Genomic DNA, 23900 nt, shown 5'->3' on the forward strand with positions numbered 1-23900 from the left:
ACTAGACAAATTCTTGAGGATATGGATAGGAAAAGTGTGTGTGTGCGTGCACAAAAGCTTAAATACCAGGCAAAACTTATCAAGTGAGATCATGATGTAGCGATTAAAAATATATTGAGTCAGGAAAATGACACATTAAATTAAAGATAGCTTTTAGATCTAAAGTATATTTTTTTCTTTTTGCTTTCTCTATTCCTTCAAAAGCCTTTCTAGGTAAGAGCACCCTTTTGTTCCCTTCATCAATCTTCTCTGCACTCATTCCAGCAATCTACATCCTTCCTCAAGTGTGGCCTCCTGGCCTGGGTACAACACTGTTTGTGCTTAAACTTCATTATCTGTTAAAAATAAATAATTAAATAAATAAAAACTTATGGCAAAATTTGATCTGTAGAAAGAGTTCAGAACAAGTTTAGATCTGAACAGGGAAATTCATGTTAGTGTTGCACAAGATCAGAATGACACTCTCTTTTATTGAGCTTGTCTAATTTAATATGGATAGATGATACTCATAAATGAAATTTGCATTGTGTTACCAATATGAATGCCACAAAAAAATTTTATGTAACTGTAACAAAGTGCCTTGTTTTGTGAGTTACAACTGTCACAAATTTTTCTAACCGAATTTAGTAATATTTGTTCTGGGCGTAGTTGATGACATAGTTAAAATCTTAGGATCTATAGCATTAAGTACCATTTATATATTTTTATTTAATTTTTATGTAATCTGCTTTTACTTTTCAGGCACTTAATTTTTTTTCATTGTAACTACACCTGACAACTCAGCACTCCTACTGATACACTTATCTAATCTATTTGTCTATATTTCATTATGGTTGCTTGGTATTTCTGCTATTACTAGCAGTGATCCGGATCCATAAATTAGCGCAATATATTATTTATTTATTATTATTATTTTTTTTTTCTGTTCTTTTTTAACTGTTCTGATTTTTCACTACAACTTATTATTATTATTATATATATAATGGACAAGTATTGGAGAGCAAGATTGAGAGGGAAAAAAAAAGAGTGAAATATTACGTGTTATGGACCAAGGACGCTGCTTAGGCAAACAAACCTATACGGATATAATGTACCAATAATGATATATTGAAAGAGTGTAGGAGAAAGCTGATATTATTGAGTTTATGGTACATACGAGAAGTAAAAAAGAGATGAGGTAACACTACTATAAAGAACAAGCAGAAAAAAAATGAGGTAAACTTATATAAAATAAAATGAGATAAGATAGCACGTTGCCGTATTACAGTGTCTTAGTCAGAGGCCATCTGCCGAAATTATGAGAAAGAGGGCAGTATGTAGGCCTCTGTATCCAGTATGGTCTGTATGCTCTCAAACACATGGTGTAAAATAGGTTTTGCATTTAGCAAGAAAAATTGTGCTGAACAAGATATGCCAATGATTATATGTGGAGCATACCAACCATGGATGACCTTACAGAGGCAAAAAAAAAACTGAAAAAAAAAAAAAAAAAAAATGGACTGTAGGAATGAACAAGAAGGGAACATACTCCTACCTTGTAGGACTGAAAATGGCCAATATGGTGTCATATGCATATATTTATGTATGGTGCACTAGCGGTTCCTAATGTTAGAAAATGGCATTAAAAAAAAAAAAAAGAGCCCTGGTCTAAAAAAACCACACAATACCAACAAACCAAAATTAGGCAACTTTGCTCTAATGCTTAGAATGGGATAACAATGGCATAGATGTTCAGTACCAAGCACAGTGTACTTAAAGCCGTACATAGATTCATATACACATTTATTTTTAAGTCTAAACATCTCCTTCACTTAATAGACGATATTTGTAAATTTAATCTCAAACATCAACACAGAAACGTGGGTACAGAAGAATCAATTATAATCCTAAAATTCCAAAGCAAAATTATGGACTGCATCAACATTAATAAATATATAAACCAACACAATGATTTACTTACTCTGGGGTGGATGGGATCTATTCAGTTATATTAAAAGAGGCAACAAAGGAAGTAAGCAAACCCTTAGACATAATTATGAGGACTTGCTTGGAGACTCAGGAGAGGTCCCCATGGACTGGAGGTGTGCAAATGTATCACCAATTCACAAAGAGCATTCAAAAGGTGACACAGGTAACTTTAGACTTGCTAGTTTAACTTATGTTCCTGGGAAAATAATGGAATCACTGGTTAAAGAAGCATTGCAGGATCATCTAGACAAGTCTACAGTAATAGTTAAGACACAGCATGGGTTTGTTAAAGGGAGGTCTTGTCTGACCAATTTGATTGGATACTATGATATGGTCACAAAGGAACTGAATGCCAAAAATAAGTTTGATATCATATACTTGGATTTCAGGAAAGCTTTTGATACTGTTGTGCATGGAAGACTGCTGTACAAATTGGAGAGGTTTGGCATTAAGGGTAAGTTGGAACATTGGATAAAGGGATGGTTGAGTGGGAGATGACAGAGAGTGGTAATCAGTTCACGCTACTCTTCATGGACACATGTTATTATTGGAATTCCCCGGGGTTCGGTGTTGGGCCCATTGTTGTTTTGTTTATTTATCAATGATATTGATGAAGGTATATCAGGATTGATGTCCAAGTTTGCAGATGATACAAAGGTTGGCATGGTTGTTAACGATGGTAAAGACAGTATGTACTCTAACTAGATCTAGATAAGTTGGGAAAATGGGCTGAGAAGCGGCAACTGAAGTTTAACATTGACAAATGCAAAATACTGCATATGGGTAGCAATAACTGAAGAGAAACATACCAACTGTGTGGTACTACACTCAGGGAAGTGGAAAGTGAAAAAAAACCTGAGGGTAATTGTGCAGTAAAATATGAAGTTCGCTGAGCAGTGCAGAGATGGGCTGCCAGGGCAAGTCATGGAGCCTTGTCAATGATATATAGGAATTTTGCTAGCAGGGACAGGGAGGTGATTATCCCGTTATACAAGGCAGTGGTCAGGCAACACCAAGAGTACTGTGTACAGGTCTGGGGTCCTCATTTTAGGAAGGATGTAGAGCTGTTAGAATAAGTACAAAGAAGGGCAACAAGATTGGTGAGGGGAACAAAGGGGTACTCTTACCAAGAAAGGCTTAAGTTCTGCCAATTGCAGTGCCTGGAGAGTAGGCACCTGCAAGGTGATCTGATTGAGGTGTATAAGGCCTTTAATCGATTGAACAAGCTAAGTGCTGATGGGATTCTTCCTCTTGCCCAGATTAAGAACCTGAGGGGGCACAGTTTCAAATTGAGGAAAGATGGTTGTAGAATAAATGGGAGGAATTTTGCCTTTAGCCGGTGGGTAGTTGATTGATGGAACAGACTTCCATCTTTTGTTGTGTTAGTGATAGCCTAAATAAATTTAAGGCTGAGCTGGATAGGCATTAGGGACGAATGGAGGGGTGAAATGGGAGGTTTTTTTTTGGCTGATGCTGCATAAGCTTGCTTTTTTGCATTGTATGCCCCTACTAATGATAATACTTTCCAACAACAGTCAACACATTCACATAAAAGTCAGATACAAATATACCAAACCTTTTGGATTAATAGCATGTAATCACAAATCTACAGCCACTAACTTAGTAACCAACAACTCAGACTTTAATACTTGCATCTACAAACAGAGTAATGTGAAGCATTATATTGATCCAAACCATGGACACATCATTACTTGAGATTTAGGCGTAATAGCAGATCCTATACTCAGAAATGTACTATACCAAGGATTTAAATTCAGATCTTGCAATAAAGTCAACCAATGTAGAGTTGCAAGAAACAGCTCTATCAGAATATACTAAACTACTGCTTTCACCTGGGACATAAATATAATCTAAGATTTCAAAATCTAAGAGCGACGAAGCCCAATTCTTCATACTTTAAGTAATATTGTTAAAATATAAGATAGGTTATCATAAGGTTTTGTAGGAAATTTCATCACCCGATGCTCACATCAAACTGTTCGGTTAATATAATATAAAAGATCTAAGTTTATAACATGAAAATATTCTTATTAAAGGATTGTAAAATTATGCATTTTTTTATAAAAATAATCTTCAATTCCCATCATGTACTTACTGTTACCAAGGAAGAGCATTGTGTAGCTGATGTACATCAATCTACCCAAACTAAACCCATCAGTAATGATAGATTTGAAACAGAAGACAACTGTCGAACTATATTAAAAACCATATTTTAATACAGTTTTTAATATATTTTGCTCCTCCTGATCTTTTAAAAAACAAGCTGTCTCCAAATAAGTAAAAATGAAAGTGAACTTTGTTTGATGCATGATTATGTTATTTATGTAGTGATGAAGTATGACAAAATTGAGAGACACTTGATGGTGTAAAGTAATTTAAATTACAATGCAAATTTCGGGCTGTAGCCCTAAATTTGCATTGTAATCCCATATTGTGGAGTTATACTTCACAACTGGGTTGTCATCATTGCAACATCAGGGTATCTAACCACCCACCAATGAGGAGTCTATTGACTCTTCAAAATGGTGCCGTATGGGTGGTGGTATCTGCCAAGAATAAATAAGAATAGTCTTCTCCTGTGGTGAAGCTTTACTTATTTGAGATAGTGCAATGTCATGGTAACTTGTTGTGAAGATATTTCAATATGAGATATACTTCAATGATGCCAGTTTTTAACTGCTTAGTAGTTGGCTGCATGCAGAAATGATGTAATTACACTAACTTGTACATAAGTTAACTTCTTTTGAACCTGAGGCTATAGCCCTAAATTTGCATTGTAAAAGTATCAATTTATTAATGAAATAGCTGGGGAAAAAATACATTGGCAGAGTAAAAGAATACCTGCCATGTTAGGGCACATGGTGATAAATATTTACAATACAGATGATATTAAAATACCAAAAATCAAACATTCAGTTAATACATTACAGCTTGTGACAAACAATAATAAATAACGCAAAAGACACACAAGAGCATAATTGAAAAGCATTATGGGAAGATTATCCACAGACTTTTCATACCATGCATCTGTTAAACGCATTTCACTAGAGACAATGTCAGTAGTAACTTTAGAGCAGTATTCATTTTTCTGTAAAAACAAAAAGTAGTCAATGTCATGTTTGTTAAGTTAATCATTGGATAAGGGAAGAATCTCCCAGGAGATTATTTTCCATTTAGAAAGTTGGAACAAGACACCATTTTGATGTGGTGTTTTTTGGAAGAATTCTGATGCCAATTTTATCCCCTGTGAGCAGAGGAGTAAAGGAGTAGAGGAGGCAACAGTTTTAAGGGAACCAATTACTACTAGTCTGAAGATAGGAGAATAGTCAAGTCAAGTCAGAGTATATCTTGGATCCGAAACATGTTAAAGGTATACCAAATTTAGTTTGACAATTGTCTTCTGTTTCTAATCTATCATTACTGATGGGTTTAGTTTGGGGTAGATTGATGTACAGCTATACTTTCTTTCTTCCTTGGAACAGTAAGTAGAGAAGATGGGAATTGAAGACAAGATTTGTTTTATAAAAAACCACATAATTTTACAATCTTTTAATAAGGATATTTTCGCATTATAAACTTAGATCTTTTATATTATATTATATTAACTGAACAGTTTGATATGAGTGTTGGATGATGAAATTTCCTACAAAAAAGATATGATAATCTATCTTATATTTTAAAAATAAATATAATACACCTATAGAAGCATTCAAATGTGGATTACCACTATATTCACATTATTAATCGATAAATATACAGCACAGAGTTCGAATAAATATCCACAGCGCAATATCAGCTAAAATAACCTAGCCAAACTAAAATATAAACTGCTAGAGCTACAAGAGCATTTTATTATTACACTTGTGGATAAAGCATCAAAGAGTTATGCATTTATTTGCCAAAAAATTTTATACATATACCTTAAGAAATGAACTCAATTCTGGCAATACTTACAAACCTACATCCAGTTCCTCCAATATTATCACAAAGAAACTTAACCTTTAACAAAAAATTAAAACTGAATATTAGTAATTACAGTCTGCCATATATATATATATATATATATATATATATATATATATACACTTTATACCCAGATTCCATAAAAATCCTATAGGCTTCAGATTTATAACCTCAGGTAAGAATAGTTATGTACATAAACCTGGAAAAACTTTGGAACACTTACTAAAACCCTTGTTAAGCATCGTACCAAATTGGAAAGTCATTGGCAATAACCTACCAGTATTAGAAGCCTTACAGAATGTAAATATTTGAAATCTATACTAAATGATCTATACAAAAATTAGACAGACAGACAATAGCTTGCAACACCACTTACTGGAATGACTTAGTTAACCTATGTGTCTCCAATAACTTTGTATGATGCCGACACTGTCTATCAACATATTAATGGAACACCTGTGGGTAGTCCTGCTTCAATAGCCAACCTATTTTTATATTGGTCTGAAACCTCATTTCCACAGGAACTTAGCATTTATAGTTATATAGATGACCTCATAGTAATGAACTGCCCAGACTTCCTCATAGAATATGGACACAAACAGCAATGATACTGCGGCCATTTCCCTGGATCTTAACATTACAATAGACAACTGCAAAGCAATTATCAACCTGTACGGTAAACATGATGCATTTAATTTTAATATTGTCAACTTCACACAGTGGCAATCCAGCATATCTAAAGCCATCGTTATCCTAGCACAATGCATTAGGATGGCAACTATCTGTAACAATATGGACATAACTATCAATAACATCAGAACGTTACATAATAAACTGTTCAGTAACATTTCCTTCCATATCTCTACTACCACTTTAGCAGAGCCCTCAGTGTTATCAAATATAAGAATATAAATAACATAAACAACCATAATTGAAGATATTCCCCTTAACTACCAGGTATGTACATAGTGTGCATATAATACACTTGGTCTCTGTGGTGTCTTACAACTTAGAACGCTTGTTCCCACCAATTGGCCAATAGAATGTATTAACCCTGTATATAACTGTATATATTTCAATAATTTAATACTTCATTGCTTTATTTTCTTACCCATACAACTGACCTTCAATACATGGGATACACACTCCCAGATATTCGTTCAGGATCCTAACTACAGGAATGAGATTTGCAAACCCTGATCTACCCGAGCCCATCTATTTACCTCTACTTCGTTTATCTTTCTGCTTTCCTTGTCACTACATTTTATTTCCCGTGAGCCATTAGTTTTACGAACGCAACATCGGAATGCTACCTCCCTCCTTTACCCAACCTATTCTTTGTCTTAACAAAGTTTTAGCTGCTGTTGACTGCTACTTTGTATGTTATTATAATCACATATTTAATTGCATTCATCATCATATATATCAATTGTATTTGAACTTATACATCCATCTAGTTTACACAGAATATTTTTCATATATATCCACTTTTCTTTTTTTTTTTTTTCTTTTTTTTTTCTTTTTTTTTTCTTTTTTTTTTTAATGCTTCTGCCGTTTTCTGACAATAGGAACTTCTAGTGCACCTTTTTCCTACAGTCTTTCAATATATATACAGTGGATTCTGTGTTCTTTGTCATTGATACATATACACATACAGCGCCATATTGGCCATTTTCAGTTCTACAAGGTAATGGTATGTCTCCTTCTTGTTCATTCCCACAGTCCATTTTTCATTGTTACTTCAATTTTTCTGTACTTTGCTTGCCTCTGTAATGTCATCCATGGTCCCTATGCTCCATGTATAATCATTGGCATACCTAGTTTGGCACGATTTTTCCCACTAAATTCAAAACCTGTTTTACAGCATGTGTTCGCGAGCACACAGACCATGTTGGAAACAGGCCTACATATTGTTCTCTTTCTCATAATTTTGGCAGATGACCTCTGACGAAGACAGTGAAACTGTGAGTAATGCGGCAATGTGTTATCTTATCTCATTTTATTTTATATTTTATATTAGTTTACCTCATTTCCTGCTTGTTCTTTTTAGTAATGTTACCTCATCTCTTTTTTACTTCTCAGGTTTACCGTAAATTCAAGAATTTCAGCTTTTTCCTACCCTCTTTCAATATATGTATATATAGTGGATTCCGGTTATTTGGGCCACCGGTTAATTGGGGCAGCTGTTTATTTGGGACAAATCTTAAAGAACAGAACTCAATCGAGAAGATAGCCAGGATTTACTTCGCTTAATTGGGACAACATGCCGTTTAATTGGGGCAGGAGACTGCAACAGTGGAAATTATCCTACGATTGTCTCTGACCATACCTCGTGGTTCAGTCGGATTTCTTGAGGGTACAACCATAAAACAGTAAAAACAATTAGCAGTCACCCGTTTATTGGGCTTTTCTGTTAGTGGAATTTGTCATAAACGGAGAGTAAACTCGATCTTATTGAATTTGCGATAATACCGAGAGCTAGAATTTTGTGGGTTATTATGGTGAAATGTGTTTACAGTTCAATAGAATCTTGATTCCTATTTTTAAAACTTGGTAACTTGTTACTCTGTTCTCACTTGTGTGTATCATGTTACTTACAATTTGTGTGTGTGCTGTGTTCTTTGTTATTGATTGCTTACCTTTTTACTGTTTTAAATTTTAACACCCACCCACAAATGTCAGGGAACAGAAATGTCAACTAGTTAGTATGTATATATTACAGTACGTATTATTTATTCCAGTTACCACATATATTCTTCCAATTTTCACGTATCATTTAATTTTTTAATTGGTAAGGTAATAAAGAGTAAATTTGTGCTTAATATATTTTTACTTTTATAGCCTGTGGATAATATTCCTCCTATTTTCACTAATTAGAATCGCTGTTTAATAGAATTAAAATTCAATTCGCAAATGTGATTTGATTGTACAGTGAACCAATTGTAAAGCAGGGTCCACTGTAATTTTAATTATTTACGTGAAACTTCACATAATTGGACAGCTTGTTAATCAGGCCAAAATGCACTAGTCCCGATGTGTTCCAAATAACCGGAATCTCGTGTGTGTGTGTGCGTGCACACACACACACACACCTTGATTTTTCAGGATAGATGGTAAAAAAAAAAAAAAAAAAAAAAAAAACCCAGATAATCAATTTCCCGGTTAAACCAAAAATACAGAAATCCCCAACATACGTAAGAGATACGTTCCAGGACTTCTTACATAGGTCAAGTTTTGCGTAAATCAGGGATGACTAATAACATATTACTACTATATTATTATTGACAAATCTGAATTCGGCACGATACTTGTTAATGTTTGACCGTTTTCATACATCCTTATTATTTTAATTTTCTGATCCAAATCGATCACTTTCCTTCTGTTGGTAGATTTACTAGTACCACTGTCACTTATTCTCTCAGTCAGCACCATGATAATGGTCAAAATTAAATTTTCTGTAAAGAACTTCACAGGGTTAAGGCGAAAACTCACTATTATCATCCCACACAAGCTCATATTTTACTAAAGCACATTTCTGGAGGTCACTACCATAAAACAATAAACAATATGCACTTTCCAGTTTATTGAGCTTTTCTGTTAGTGCATCTAATTATAAACGGGTAGTAAACTCAATCTTATTGCATTTGCGATAATTTCAATAGTGGAATTCTGTGGGTTTTTACGTTATTATGATGAAATATGTCCCCTTCACTGAAATCTTCAGTCATATATATAAAAAAATAAACTATAAGGATTTTCCCTTTTTTTTTTTTTTCACTTTTTACTCTGTATGTCACTTGGGTGAAAAAAAAAATTTTCATAAGTCCGAAGTTGCATAAGTTGGGGACTTACTGTGTTGTAAAAAGTTACGTAAAAAGTATGGCAATAGATAAAAAAAAAAATGAAAAAACTTACCATGCACTACTCGCATGTCCAATACGATGCTTCCCTTTATTTTTTTTACAATGTTGCGTATGGTTTGGTCACCAACATTATAATGGGTTTTTTTTTTAAGATTTAGAAGATTAAAGATTTAGCGGATGCACCGTTTTTAAACTTTTGAATAATTTCAAATTTTTGTTTAATTGAAAGCACAACTCTTTTGTGTTTACCAATCATTTTTGCAAGTTCTAGACAAAAAAAAAAAAAAAAAAAATTTTCGACATCCCTGACAAACAACAAAACAAAATTTGTCTTTTTGCAGTGCAACAGAACACAAGAATCGACGTGACACATAAAACAAACTAAACCTTTCTTCTCTCTCTCTCTCTCTCTCTCTCTCTCTCTCTCTCTCTCTCTCTCTCTCTCTCTCTCTCTCTCTCTCTTTTTTTTTTTAGTGGTGGGTGTGAAGACAGTGGCTAGTTGCAAGATAATAGGCACAATAATCTCCTAATGATAACTTATAATGCTGCTTCTTGTCACTTATTTACAACTTGCAAAACATCTGTTTATACCTATCCTAGTTATTACTTGAATTTTATGATTTCTGGTTGATTATTTTATTTTTTTTTTTATTTGGAGCCTTGAACTGTCCCTGTTAATCCGATCCCGATAAATCGAAAGTCTGCTATATGTATATTTTATTTTACAGTTCACTCACCTTCTATTGGCTTTGTAATTCAGTCCATAATTTTCTTAATTCACCATAACTTTTAGGATATTAATATTCTTTCGCCTTTTACATATGTACTATACTTCTTTTTCTATTATCCTTACCCTTCTAGTTACTTGCACATCGTGTAATTTTCACCTCCATCTATGCATACTTTATCTAATATATCTATTCATACATACTTTTGCATCCTTTAATGTTGCTTTGCACTTTTTGGTGCATCTGTCATTCCTGACTTATTAATTTTTCATTCACTGTAACTTTTGTTATAAAATTACATTTAACACACACACACACACACACACACACACACTGCTGTAGAATAGAATATATGTGGAAAATTTTTTGAATAATTGATTTTATTAGCTGCATGCATACAAAATTGTCTATCCAACAATTAATTTGAATATTTGAAAAAAAAAATGTGAATAAAACTGAATAAGGATAACAGAAATGTATATGTGAAATAATATTATTCATTTACATAGGCAACTAATGCCTATGTACATTTAATGAAACTCGGACACATTAGAGACATGGTGTTAGTACAGTGTCCAATGTGGCTGAACTTTGATATCTTTAGTGCTCCTGGCATAACAATTTACATGGTTCAGACACTGATAAGTAAGGAAAAACATAGAATAATAAACTAAAATAAAGATTTAATTTAATTCAATGTAATAATATCCAAGGATAATCATTATATAAGGAGACATTCTAAAAAAAACTCAAAAGCCTCTTGCCTCCCCCCTTATGATGATACCTGGATACGCCACTGATATAAGGCACACGAATGGACCATGTATAATGGCAATGCACTGTAGTAGTGTTTCATTATTATATCATATATAATTTTGCAATACATATTAAAAATGCTATAAAATATTTAAAGAATGATCAGAAATGAGTGTTCATGTGTGAAAAGTAAATCAACTTAAATATATATTTGATTTACCTTTAAGTTAATGATCAGCAAAATTTTTCAAACTAAACCAGTCACTTATTGCATAGAAAATGTTAGAATGTTCTTTTTCCAAATGTATTGGACCTTTCATCTTTTTTATTGATGACAAACTGTTGTTGGATTTTGGTTGTATTGATCTTAAAGTGACCATGTCACTTGAATAACTACAGAGACAGAAAATAAGGTTCAGATAGCACTATTTAGAGAAATTTTCCTGTTTTCAAGAGTTCACATAAATGCACCTACTTACATTCTAACTAATAAATCTTAATTATGTTAACTCTAGACAAAAGTTCCTACTGGGTAGGCCTTGTTGATTTGAGAGTTTGTCCCCAAGTAATAATCACAGATTCATTTCTCTAAGTGTGATTTTCAGAGTTACCATTATTTCTGTTTAGCACTTTTATCTCTAATATTTTGTGGATGTGATTACTCTTTAGAGCTTGTTCACGTTTTGTTGTGATGTTTATTTGCAAATTTGAAATCTTTCATATGATTAATTTTGTTTGGTATATATGAATGTTTTTTTTATTACCATCTCTCTCTCTCTCTCTCTCTCTCTCTCTCTCTCTCTGTGTGTGTGTAATGAATAAACATGTTTTTCAGCCTGTTAGTTGAGCATATTTTCTGTGCTTTCTCTACTTGGTCTTGAGGTAGGCAGTCATTACTGGATGACATTTCAGGTTGGAGAAGCACAATATTGCAAAAAAACTTTGGAATATATTGGAATGGATTATATTTTGGTTGAATTGATGTGAACAGCAATGGTGGGATTTGCATAAGCACATATATTGGATTTCATGTCACAATAAGCATAGCAATTGGCTGTAAAATTACCCCTAATAATGACAAGAGGTATATGGCTGTTGTAAGCAGTGCTGGTTTGAGATTTTCATTTTGATACCTTTTCAAATATCAGATTATCACATTAGAATTTAACTTTATATTAGATATTAAATTTTGTGATATCAGCTACTGAAAAAAGTCAGTCACCATGAGCACCCTGTGTTTATGACCCTCAGGATACCTTAAACACCTCGATATAAGTGGTGCACTGCCAACTCTCTGAATTTACAATAGGGAATTCATCTGTTTTATTTGATTTGATCTGTTTTTTTTTGTAATATTGTTAAAACTCAGTTTTTCTGTTTCTATTTTTGCAAAAAAATTAATACTGAAAAAGGTAACAGGTTTGCCTTGTGATTTTTAGATGATTCCTCAATTTCAAGTAGCAGGAAATGAAATGTAATCAGACATTTACAGCAAACGAATAACATAAGGAGAACATGCAGTGCATAGAAAGAATGTCATGTATGCAAAATGTTTATTTGCATATTTTTTTCATAGAACATAATCTTTCTCTGAGTTGTTCTGATCATGCAGATGCTTTCAGAAATATCTATCCCTATAGGGAAATAGCAAAAAAAAAAAGTGAAAAAAGCAAGAAAACAACAGGCATTGTTAGTAAAATTGCACTCGGGGACAGCAGTAATCAAAGTGATTCCAAGCTGTATCCCATTATGGTATATCTTGATATACCTGATATACCATCTGTGATGATATATCAGGCTTAATGTCCAAGTTGGTAGATAATACTAAGATTGGCAGGGTTATTAAGCATACTAATGACAGTACACTGCTGCAACAGGATCTACAAAAGTTGAGCAGGTGGGCTGAAAGGTGGCGAATGAAGTTTAACATTAATAAATGTAAATTACTACATATAGGAAGCAGTAACCCCAGAGTAACGTATCAATTCTGTGGTACTACACTGACAGTGGTAGAGAATGAAAAGGACCTGGGGGTAACTGTGCAGGCAGATATGGAATTTTCTGAGCAGTTCAGACGGTCTACAAGAGTAGCTCGTGGTGTCTTGTCAATGATATACAGGAATTTTTCAAGGCAGTGATTATCTCCTTGTATAAGGCAATGGTCAAGCCACACCTTGAGTACTGTATACAGGTCTTGAGGCCTCATTTTAAGAAGGATGTAGAGCTGTTGGAACAAGTACAGAGAAGGGCAACAAGATTAGTGAATGGAACGAAGAAAGGCTAAAGTTTTTCAGATTACAGTGTCTGCAGACTAGGCACCCGCAAGGTGATCTGATTGAGGTGTATAAAGCCTTGAATGGTTTGAGCATGCTGAATGCTGATGGGGTTCTTCCTCTTGCTCAGAATAATTGCCTGAGAGGGCATAAATTCAAATTGAGGAAAAGACAGTTTTAGGATAGATGCGTGGAAGTTTGCCTTTAGCCAGTGGGTAGTTGATTGGTGGAACAGACTTCTGTCTTTTGTTGTGCAAGTTGATAGCCTAAATAAATTTAAGTCTGAGCTGGACAGATATTTGGGATGAACAGAAGGGTGAAATGAGAGCAGGGGGTGGTTTTTTTTTTTTTTTTTTTTGGCTGATGCTTCATAAGCTTACTTTCTTGCATCGCATGCCTCTGCTAATGCTCATCTTTCATTGTATAAAAAAAAAAATCAAAATCAGTTGCTCTCAGTGCCAGCACTGTGTGGTAACTCTACAAGATACAACATTGGGCATTTTCTGGTACATAGTTTGTTATGTTATGTTATTTGGTTTTTAGGAGCATTAGCAACTAAGATCATATTGCTCCGGGGATATGCGGTGGTCATTCTCTGACCTTTCCGCATCCTCCATATTTGGTGGTCACAGGCTCGAACCTCGGTCTAATCAAGAAGCATGTGCTACGCACTGTTGCTCCTGCCCACCCACATAGTTTGTCTGACACTAAGTGTTAGTGCCAGAAGATGTCCAATCAATGTGTTAGTATAGGAATACTTATTGCTGTTAGACAGTATAGGTGCTGACAATTACACTATTCACTTTGTTGCATAGTCCTAAAACTTGAGTAGCAAAAAATATTAAAAGAGGAGATTGAACATTTGATGGTAATAGGATATCCTTGCAATCTCATTTTGTGCTGAAAAGTGAGCTGCATGCCTTCCTGCAAAAATGGATGAATATTTGTTTGAAATATACTATTTTTTGGAAAAAAATACTAAAAGGAAGCATGACTTTTAACAGTTTAAACTGATGCATGCTATTGAAGTAAACAAGATTTTGTAGTATGAGTGTACCTATTGCTGTCGTAATAAATGCTGCCTTCGTAATAAATGTCTTTAGTTATATTTGTAACTAGGCTGGTAGAACAGCCTAGTTACATACAGGGTGTCTCAAAAATATTGGTACAAACGTTTAGGGGAGGTAGGCAACATCTAAAGGAATGTGAATCGCATAGGAACCTATAACCGGAAACGTCACCGTAAGTTGGTACACGGCGCTGTTCATCAGTTCACGAGATGGAAATTTCTGGTTTACTCATTCAAGCAGTAGTTGCCGCATGAAGAGCATGCATCGATATACGAACTGTGAGCTGGCAGACATGCACCTAGTATATGGATTAGCAGAGGGCAATGGACAAGCCGCTCAACAAATTTATGGAGAATGCTTCCCAGACAGACATGTACCGGACCACCGTTTGTTTGCACGTGTGCATCAAAATTTGTGTGATTATGGGCCATTTAGAGGTAACAGGAGTAGTGCGGGCAGACCACGTTCGACGCAAACTCCTGCCATGAAAGAAAGTGTGTTGAATGCCATCCAGAATAATCCTACTACCAGCAGACATGCCATTGCCTCTGCCTTAGGAGTGTCTCGTTGCAGTGTACAGCGTGTCTGGTATGACGTTTCCTTACCCCCCTTTCATCTCCAAAGGGTTCAGTTACTGCTCCCCCAAGATCATCCTGCACGTGTGGCTTTTGCACAGTGGGTTCTCCAAGAAAGTGTTCAAGACTTGAATTTTCCAGCCTATGTTTTGGTCAAGGATGAGGCTTATTCAATCAGCACAATGCTTATGTGTGGGCTCACGACAACCCACACATGTGCGCCCCCATGCGGCACAACATCTCTTCGTAATAAATGTGTGGGCAGGTATGGTTGGTGACTGCTTAGTCGGCCCATACCTCTTACCATCCTGCATGAACTCTGCTAAATATCGGATCTTTCTTGAACAAGTTCTACCAGGGTTACTTGACGATGTTCCAGCAAATATGAGACGCAACATTTGGTTTCAACATGATGGGGCGCCTGCCCATTATGGAAGGTGTGTTCGTGACCATTTTAACAGGCATTTTGGGCGTCAATGGATTGGCCATGGTGGACCCGTTGCCTGGTCCCCATGCTCACCTGATTTATCGAGCCTTGATTTCTTTCTGTGGGGGTCCCTCAAATCTATCGTGTATGAATCGCCTGTGGAGACGGAAATGGATCTCGTGGGGAGACTCGTCTGCACTGCTGCTACTATCAAAGAAACTCCAGGTGTGTTCGACCGTGTCCGCCAATCCATGCTGCGCCGGTGTCGCGCATGCATCGCATCTCATGGTGGAACCTTCGAGCATCTGTTGTAACATCATGAAATGCAACCATCTCGTACTCCATTGTTAATATTATGTCAAATAAATGTTTGCCACTAATTATTTTCTTGTGTCATTTCTGCTTCTTGTGCCTCTGGTACTACTTTCCCGTGATGTTTCCGGTTTTGGGTTCCTATGCGATTCACATTCCTTTAGATGTTACCTACCTCCCCGAAAAGTTTGTACCAATATTTTTGAGACACCCTGTGTGTGTGTGTGTGTGTGTGTGTGTGTGTGTGTGTGTGTGTGTGTGTGTGTGTGTGTGTGTGTGTGTGTGTGTGTGTGTGTGTGTGTGTGTGTAAAAAAATAGCAACCTTTGAAAGGTTTATAAAGAAGAGGATTAAAGTAGTGAGAAAAGCTATATGTGCACTTTTCAGAGTTATCAAATTGTAACTTACAAGTGATGCTTGGTGTATGCCACTGATTTATGTCCAAACCCAGGTCATGACCCAAAAGAAAACTTGACATGTTGATTTCATCCGCTATCATTTTAATTGATATGAGCAAGCGGACGGTGGATATCTGTTCGGATACTTTTCTGTATTTTGGAAGTTTAATAGATTCTTCCTATTTACAAGTGTGGGCCACACTGATAATTATGTGTGGGTGTGGGCAGAATTGCAAACACAACATTTTGAACTAATGCAGCAAATTTTTTTTTTTTTAGCATCCTGAATTTATCTAACGCATTGTCTGGTTGTTCGTTTAATATCCTTAGTCCCCACATGAATAATATTCTTTCTTTACCCCCCCCACCCAAATCTGTTGGTGACATCATCAGTTGTTACTCCTGATTCTAGTCCTCTCTCTCTCTCTGTGTACCATGTCCATTAAGGACGTTGGTGATCATGGTTTTTCCACATCTCTCGATCTTTTGCTGTTCTCAGCATGTCTAGCTCCGTACATTCATCCATTTGGTCAGACTACTAATATAGTTTATTCTCTGTCTTCCTCTGCTTCGCTTTCCATTCACCTTGCCTGTCATGATGATGTCCTCCAAAGCTTCCTTCCTCATGATGTGCCCAAAAAATTTCAGCTGCTTTTCTCTTATGTTCCTCAGTAATGATCTTTGCGTTCCTGCTCTTTGTAGTACCTCTACATTCATGATATGTTCAGTCCAGGATATTCTGAGCATCCGTCTATAAAGCCATATTTCTGTCGCCTCCAAATGCTTTGCCATTTCTCTGAAGATTGTCCAGCATTCACTACCATATGTAAGGACAAGTATAAATAACAGTTCAAAATTCTGTTTTTCGTTTTCATTGACAATTTCCTATCTTTTAGTATGTTGCCCAGTTTCTGAAATGTGGCTTTGGCCATACCAATCCGTCTCTTGATTTTATTATTTGATCATCAATCTTGTGTAACACAACTCCCTAGATAATTGTATATCTCTACTTGTCTTATGATGTTGTTCCCTATTTTCAGTATACATTTGGACACAATTTTCTTTTTGCTGGAAACTATGCACTCTGTTTTTTTTTTTAATGTTTATTGTTAAGCCTTCTATTTTGTTCCACTAGTTTGTCTAGAGGTTCCTGTAGTTCTTCTGTCTCGGCAATGAGAACGATGTCATCTGTATATTTGATGTTGTTTATTCTGTCTGCCAAATGCGGATCCTCCAATTCCATGTGTTCCTCATAATTTCCTCGCTGTACAGGTTGAATAGGTTGGGAGAGCAAACACATCCCTGTCTTTTCCAATTCTCAGGCTGGCTGTTTGTTCCCAGTATAAGTTCCTGAGTATCCTTATATCTTTCCCATCTATGTCTAAACAATCTAGAATGTTGAAGAGCTCATGTTTCACCCTGTCGAATGTCTACATAATATCAATGAAACACATAGCCCTCTCCGACATTATCCTTATCATGAAGATAGCATTTCTTGTTTCCGTATTTTGCACATTGTTCTTCTTTCTCTGGCCTTATTTTATTCCTTATCCTCATCAATATTATTCTTAGAAGAATTTTAGTAATATTACTCATTAAGCTAATGGTGTGATGTAGTTCACAGTCAATAGCCCCTGGTTTCTTTGGCAGAGCAATAAATATGGATTTACTAAGATACTCTGGTATCACTCCATTCTCATATATCTCATTTAACATCTTAGCTATTATCGCAATGCCAAAATCATCCAAAGCTCTTATCATTTCTGTCACGATGGTGTCTTGTCCGGCCGCCTTATTACTTTTCAATTGGGATACAGCTGCCCTGACTTCCAATTTTAGTATTTCCGGACCTTTCTGGGTCCTGTGGCTTGTTGGTTTTTCCCCACGTTCGTCCTGAAAGAGTTCTTCAACATATTCTGTCCATCTGTTCATAACTTTGCCTTTTTCCATGATTACTGTTCCGTCCTTTTCTTTTATACAGCCCAACGCTGGACAGATCTTTTGTCCCACCAACTCCTTGATCTTCCTGTACATTGTAGCTGGCTCTGAGCATTCATATTTTTCAATCTCTTGGCACTGCTCATTTAACCATGTTTCTTTTGCCTCTTTGCATTCCCTCTTAATTTCCTTGTCCATCTTCTGATGTTCTTCGCTGCGTCTTGGAAAAATCTGTTGCCTTTGCCTCATCAAGCTCTGTTTGGTCTTTATTTATTAGTCAAGTCTTTTGCAGTTAGCTGGTTTCTAAGGTTCATTCAGTAAATGAAACCATTTTATGAAAACTAAATATTTATTTATTTTGTTATATTGTATTGGTTTTACTGTAACGGATTCAACTTACAGATGGATTAAAAATAATTTTGTAAATTTTTTAGGCAGGACCAGCTGTAAGACATAAATGTTTAAGAGCCTTACTCAGAATGATATATTTTGCTCCTCCTGATCTTTTAAAAAATGTTTTAAAAAACCAGGCTGTCTCAAGGTAAGTAAAAATTAAAGTGAACTTTGTTTGATGCATGATTATGTTATTTATGTAATGATGAAGTATGACAAAATTGAGAGATACTTGATAGTGTAAAGTAATTTAATTACATGTATTTTTAAAAAAAAAATACATTGGCAGAATGAAAGAATATCTGCCATGTAGGGCACATGGCCAAAAGGGCTTACATGGCAATAAATATTTACAATACAGATGATATTAAAATACACAAAAATCAAACATCCAGTTAATACATTACAGCTTGTGACAAACAATAATAAATAACGCAAAAGACACACAAGAGCATAATTAAAAAACATTATGGGAAGATTATCCACAGACTTTTCATACTGTGCATCCTTTAAATGCATTTCACTAGAAACAATGTCAGTAGTAACTTTAGAGCAGTATTCATTTTTCTGTAAAAACAAAAAACAAAAGTCAATGTCATGTTTGTTAAGTTAAGGGAAGAATCTCCTAAGAGATTATTTTCTATTTAGAAAGGTGGAATAAGACACATTTTGATGTGATGTTTTTTGGAAGGATTCTGATGCCAATTTTATCCCCTGTGAGCAGAGGAGTAGAGTAGGCAACAGTTTTAAGGGAACCAATTACTACTAGTCTAAAGATAGGAGAATAGTCGAGGTTTATGTATATCTCAGATCCGAACCATGTTAAAGGTATACCAGATTTTAGGGAATAAATTCCATTTAAAGAAATGGAATTTGGTGGGGAAAAGACAATTGAGATTTTAGCTGAGGCTCACCAAATTATAGAACCATATAACGTAATAGAAAGAAAATAAGCATTAATGTATTGTACTATGGTAGAATTGTCAGAAACGTAAATTAAATTTTGCCTTAAATTCCATTCATATTTAAGAGATGTTTAGCCTCTGAACTTTGAAGATATATTTTGAGTGAATGTTCAGAGTCAAAATAAATTTCAATGTGTTTGTGGGCTGCAACTTTTTGAATAATTGAACTACCAATTAGAACAGAGAAATGGAAAGATCATCATCTTGTAATTGAGAATTGGGCAGATTTTTGAGAATTTAGAATGGGGCCAAAAGAGAGAAGAAAATTTGTTTATTTGAAAAGAGTTATTGATATTTTTCTCTCCTTTTTCATCCAAAATGAAATGGGCCATAGTTTCATGTCATCCTTTCCATAGCTTCTTATAAGGAGAGACTATTAGTAAATTAATAAGAGGAGTTTACCTCAATATAGTACGTGGAACACTTCCGTATGATACCCTCCAGAAATTAAAACGGAAAAAATGAAAAAATCGACAACTTACCGGTCCATTAAAGTAAAATATAAATAATTAAAGTAAAATATAAATAATTAAATAATCAATTTAACACAATTCAAAATCAATTCAAAACAATTAAAATTCAAATTAACGCAATTAAAAGAATAACGAAAATATTCAAAACGATCAAGGAAGGAAGATCGTTTTGAATATTTTCATTATTATTTTAATTGCGTTAATTTGAATTTTAATTGTTTTGAATTGATTTTGAATTGTGTTAAATTGATTATTTAATTATTTATATTTTACTTTAATTATTTATATTTTACTTTAATGGACCGGTAAGTTGTCGATTTTTTCGTTTTTTCCGTTTTAATTTCTGGAGGGTATCATACGGAAGTGTTCCACGTACTATATTGAGGTAAACTCCTCTTATTAATTTACTAATATTATTATCAACGTAGAACATATTGAGTATTACAGCTCTGATTCATACTATCTAAAGGAGAGACTATGGAAAAGTTGTGCTCTAAAATGGGAGAGAACAATGAGGAGAATGGCACAGCCAGTAGAAAAACTTCTACTGGCTGTGCCATTCCTGAGGAATACCAGAAAAACTGGTTATAAAATATGTCTTCTTCCTAAAGTAGAAAATAAGTTTCCTGTTGAAAATCGAGTTTTGAAGAAAAGCTAACAGATTACTACCACTAATGGAGTATTTTCCTCAAAGTAAAGAGAATAAGAGCTTTGGAGTTTACAGCATCTAGTTACAAGGTGCACCTGAAAAATTTAGAACTGATTTTTTTTTTTTTTTTTAAATACTACTAGTGCCATACATTGGTCACTGTTGAAACTATTTACTATCAAGTTTGAACTGGTTCTGTGCCAAGTTTCATCAGTATGCACAACGGCATTCTGTTAAGTCATGTTCAAAATGGTGCAGTAAAATCACGTCATCATGGATTCAAGGAACAAGCAAAGAGTGGTGACAAAATTTTGTTTTAAAGCTGGAAAAAAAAAAAAAAGTGCAACCAAAACTGTTGTAATGGTGATTGCAGCTTATGGACATGAAATATTATCATGATCCAACATTTTTAGTTGGTATGGACGATTCCATGATGGGTGGGAAGATATTTGGCATGATGTGTGGAGTTGTCACCCATCCCAGTCTTGTATGGACTCATCTGAAAAAGTTAGCAGTTGTTAATGGAAGATCATTGCCTGTCCCTCCAAATGATAGTAATAGACTAACTTTGCATCAGTAAGATACTGTGTTTGATTGTTTGGGGAGGGGGTGTAATTGTGCTTGCCCCTCTTACCACATTATACTTCTGTCCATGCATTGACAGTGGAACAGGAGGAGGAACGAGTTTCTGCATGTTGAGATTTGATTGACATGGCAGACACTTAGCCAGGCTCTTTTAAAAATATAATTGGTGATGAATCCTGGTGTTTTGCATATGAATCGGAAACAAAAAGACAATCAGCCGCATGGGTCGGAGAAAATTTGCTGAGGCCAAAGAAACTCCGATTTCAAGTCTTGAGCCAAGTGATGTTTGTGAGGTTTTTTTATATATATATATATATATATATATATATATTGGTATGGAGTTGTACACAAAGAATTTGTACTGGAAGGACAGACCTGTATACAGTACTCTAGGTGTGGCCTGACCATTGCCTTATACAAGGGAATAATCACCACTGTCAGTGTAGTACCACAGAGTTGATACGTTGAAAGAGGGTTGCTGTTTCCCATGTGTAGTACTTTACATTTGTCAATGTTAAACTTCATTTGCCACCTCTCAGCCCATCTGCTCAACTTTTCCAGATCCTGTTGCAGCAGCATAGTGTCAGTAGTGTCCTTGACAACCCTGCCTACCTTTGTATCGTCTGCAGACTTCGACATTAAGCTTGATATGCCATCATCAATATCATTTATGAATACAGAAAACAATAATGGACCCAACACTGAGCCCTAAGGGACTCCACTAATAACATTAGTCCACGACGAGCAGTGTCCATTGATTACCACTCTCTGTCTTCTCCCCCTCAGCCACCCCCTTTATCGACAGCAGCAATTTACCTCCAATGTCACACTGCTCCAATTTGTGCAGCAGTCTTCCATGTGCAACGGTATCAAAAGCCTTTCTAGGATCCAAGTATATAATATCAAAGTTATTCCCTGCATCCAGTTCCTTTGTGACTGCATCATAGTATCCAATCAAATTGGTCAGGCAAGACTTCCCCTTAACAAAACCATGCTGTGTCCGAGCTATAACTGAAGTCTTGTCTAAATGATCCTGCAGTGCTTCTTTAACTAGTGCCTCCATTAATTTTCCTGGAACAGAAGTTAAACTCACAGGTCTATAATTACTTGTGTCAGCCTTTGATCCTCCTTTGTGAATTGGGTCACATTTGCACATCTCCATCTGTGGGTACCTCCCCTGAGTCCAAGGAAGCTCTCATAATTATGGCTAAGGGTTTGCTTACTTCCTTTGCTGCCTCCTTTAATATAACTGGATAGATCCCATCCACCCCGGGCGCCTTTCTTGTGGTTATCTTCAACAATTTCTCCTCCACTTTTCTCTCAGTTATTACAAGATTCTCTAGCTTACTGCTAGAGTTGAATACACCTCTGACTTTCCCCTCGCTAAAGAACTCGTGTGAATATCGATGCAAAATATTCATTTAGTTTGTTAGCTACCTGAGCAGGATCATCAACAGTTGACCCATCGATATCAAGTGGACCAATCTGATTCATCCCCTTCCTTCTAGAGTTTACATAAGTAAAGAACTCTTTGCTGTTTTTCTTTGCATCCCTTGCCAAAGATTTCTCGTAATCTGCCTTCTCCTGCCTAACCTCCTTTGTAACTTGGTTACAGATCAACTTGTATCTATCATAGGCTTCTGTGTCATGTGTTAATTTGTATGTATCCCATGCATGTTTCTTCTCTGCCATATGCCTAATCATTTCATCTGACATCCATTTAGGCCTAAACCTTGAACAATATTTCTTAGTTGGTATGTAAAGCCTAGTAGCTTCCAAGATAAGTTCTTTGAATGCTTCCCATTTTGCATTTGCTGTTGGTAACACAACAGTTGGTCCCACTGTATAGAATTTAAATACTGTCTCAGTCCATCGTAGTTGCCTTTACGAAAGCAATAACCCTTCCCTTTACCCCTAATGGTAGTTACCTCTTTGAGTAAATCCCACTTCAGCACACTGTGATCACTGCCACCTAGTGGTTCATTTATCTGCCGATTCTTAATGCATGAAGAATCACTGCTGATACTCAAATCAAGAGTATTCCTCCCTCTAGTTGCCTCCTGAACATGCTGATGTAGAAAACAATCATCCAATAAATCCACAAAAGCCTTGTTAGTGAGCGAGTGACCAACCCAAAAATTCCAGTCAATATCTGGGAAATTAAAATCTCCCATTATAAGACTCTCTGATTTACTGGCCCACTCTATTTCCCTGTTGTACAGTTTCTTATTATACTCATCAGAGTCATTACGTCTATGGCACACTCCTACTCTCAATTTTGATCTCCCAGTGCTTGTGTCACACCAAACTGACTCGACACTGCACTGTCCAGCGATGTCCACTGGCTTCACTTACTTGGATTTTATGTATTTCTTAACTAATAGCATAACCCCTCCTCCCTTCCTATCCAGTCTATCCTTTCTGTAGACGTTGTACTCCCCAAATTCCAGTTCTGCATTCCTTATATCTGTGTGACACCACGTCTCTGATATCCCAACGATATCTGCCTTTGATGTTTTGAGCAATACCTCAAATTCATAAAATT

At 35.5% G+C, this 23900-nt stretch overlaps 1 protein-coding gene across 3 annotated transcripts in view; it reads left to right on the plus strand.

Annotated features, from left to right (window-relative positions):
* The window catches only part of ctrip (E3 ubiquitin-protein ligase ctrip), an 894611-nt gene that overhangs the window by 424098 nt on the left and 446613 nt on the right, over positions 1 to 23900 (plus strand). For all 3 annotated transcript variants that reach the window (XM_090377644.1, XM_090377653.1, XM_090377662.1), the window contains one exon: positions 18725 to 18831. In XM_090377644.1, the coding sequence (XP_090233770.1) occupies positions 18725 to 18831 (107 nt within the window). The remainder of the gene's footprint in view (positions 1 to 18724; positions 18832 to 23900) is intronic.

The sequence above is a fragment of the Mastigoproctus giganteus genome, chromosome 1 (genome assembly GCF_048544385.1).
Source record: "Mastigoproctus giganteus isolate SK-2022 chromosome 1, ASM4854438v1, whole genome shotgun sequence".
NCBI classification, from domain to species: Eukaryota; Metazoa; Arthropoda; class Arachnida; order Uropygi; family Thelyphonidae; genus Mastigoproctus; species Mastigoproctus giganteus.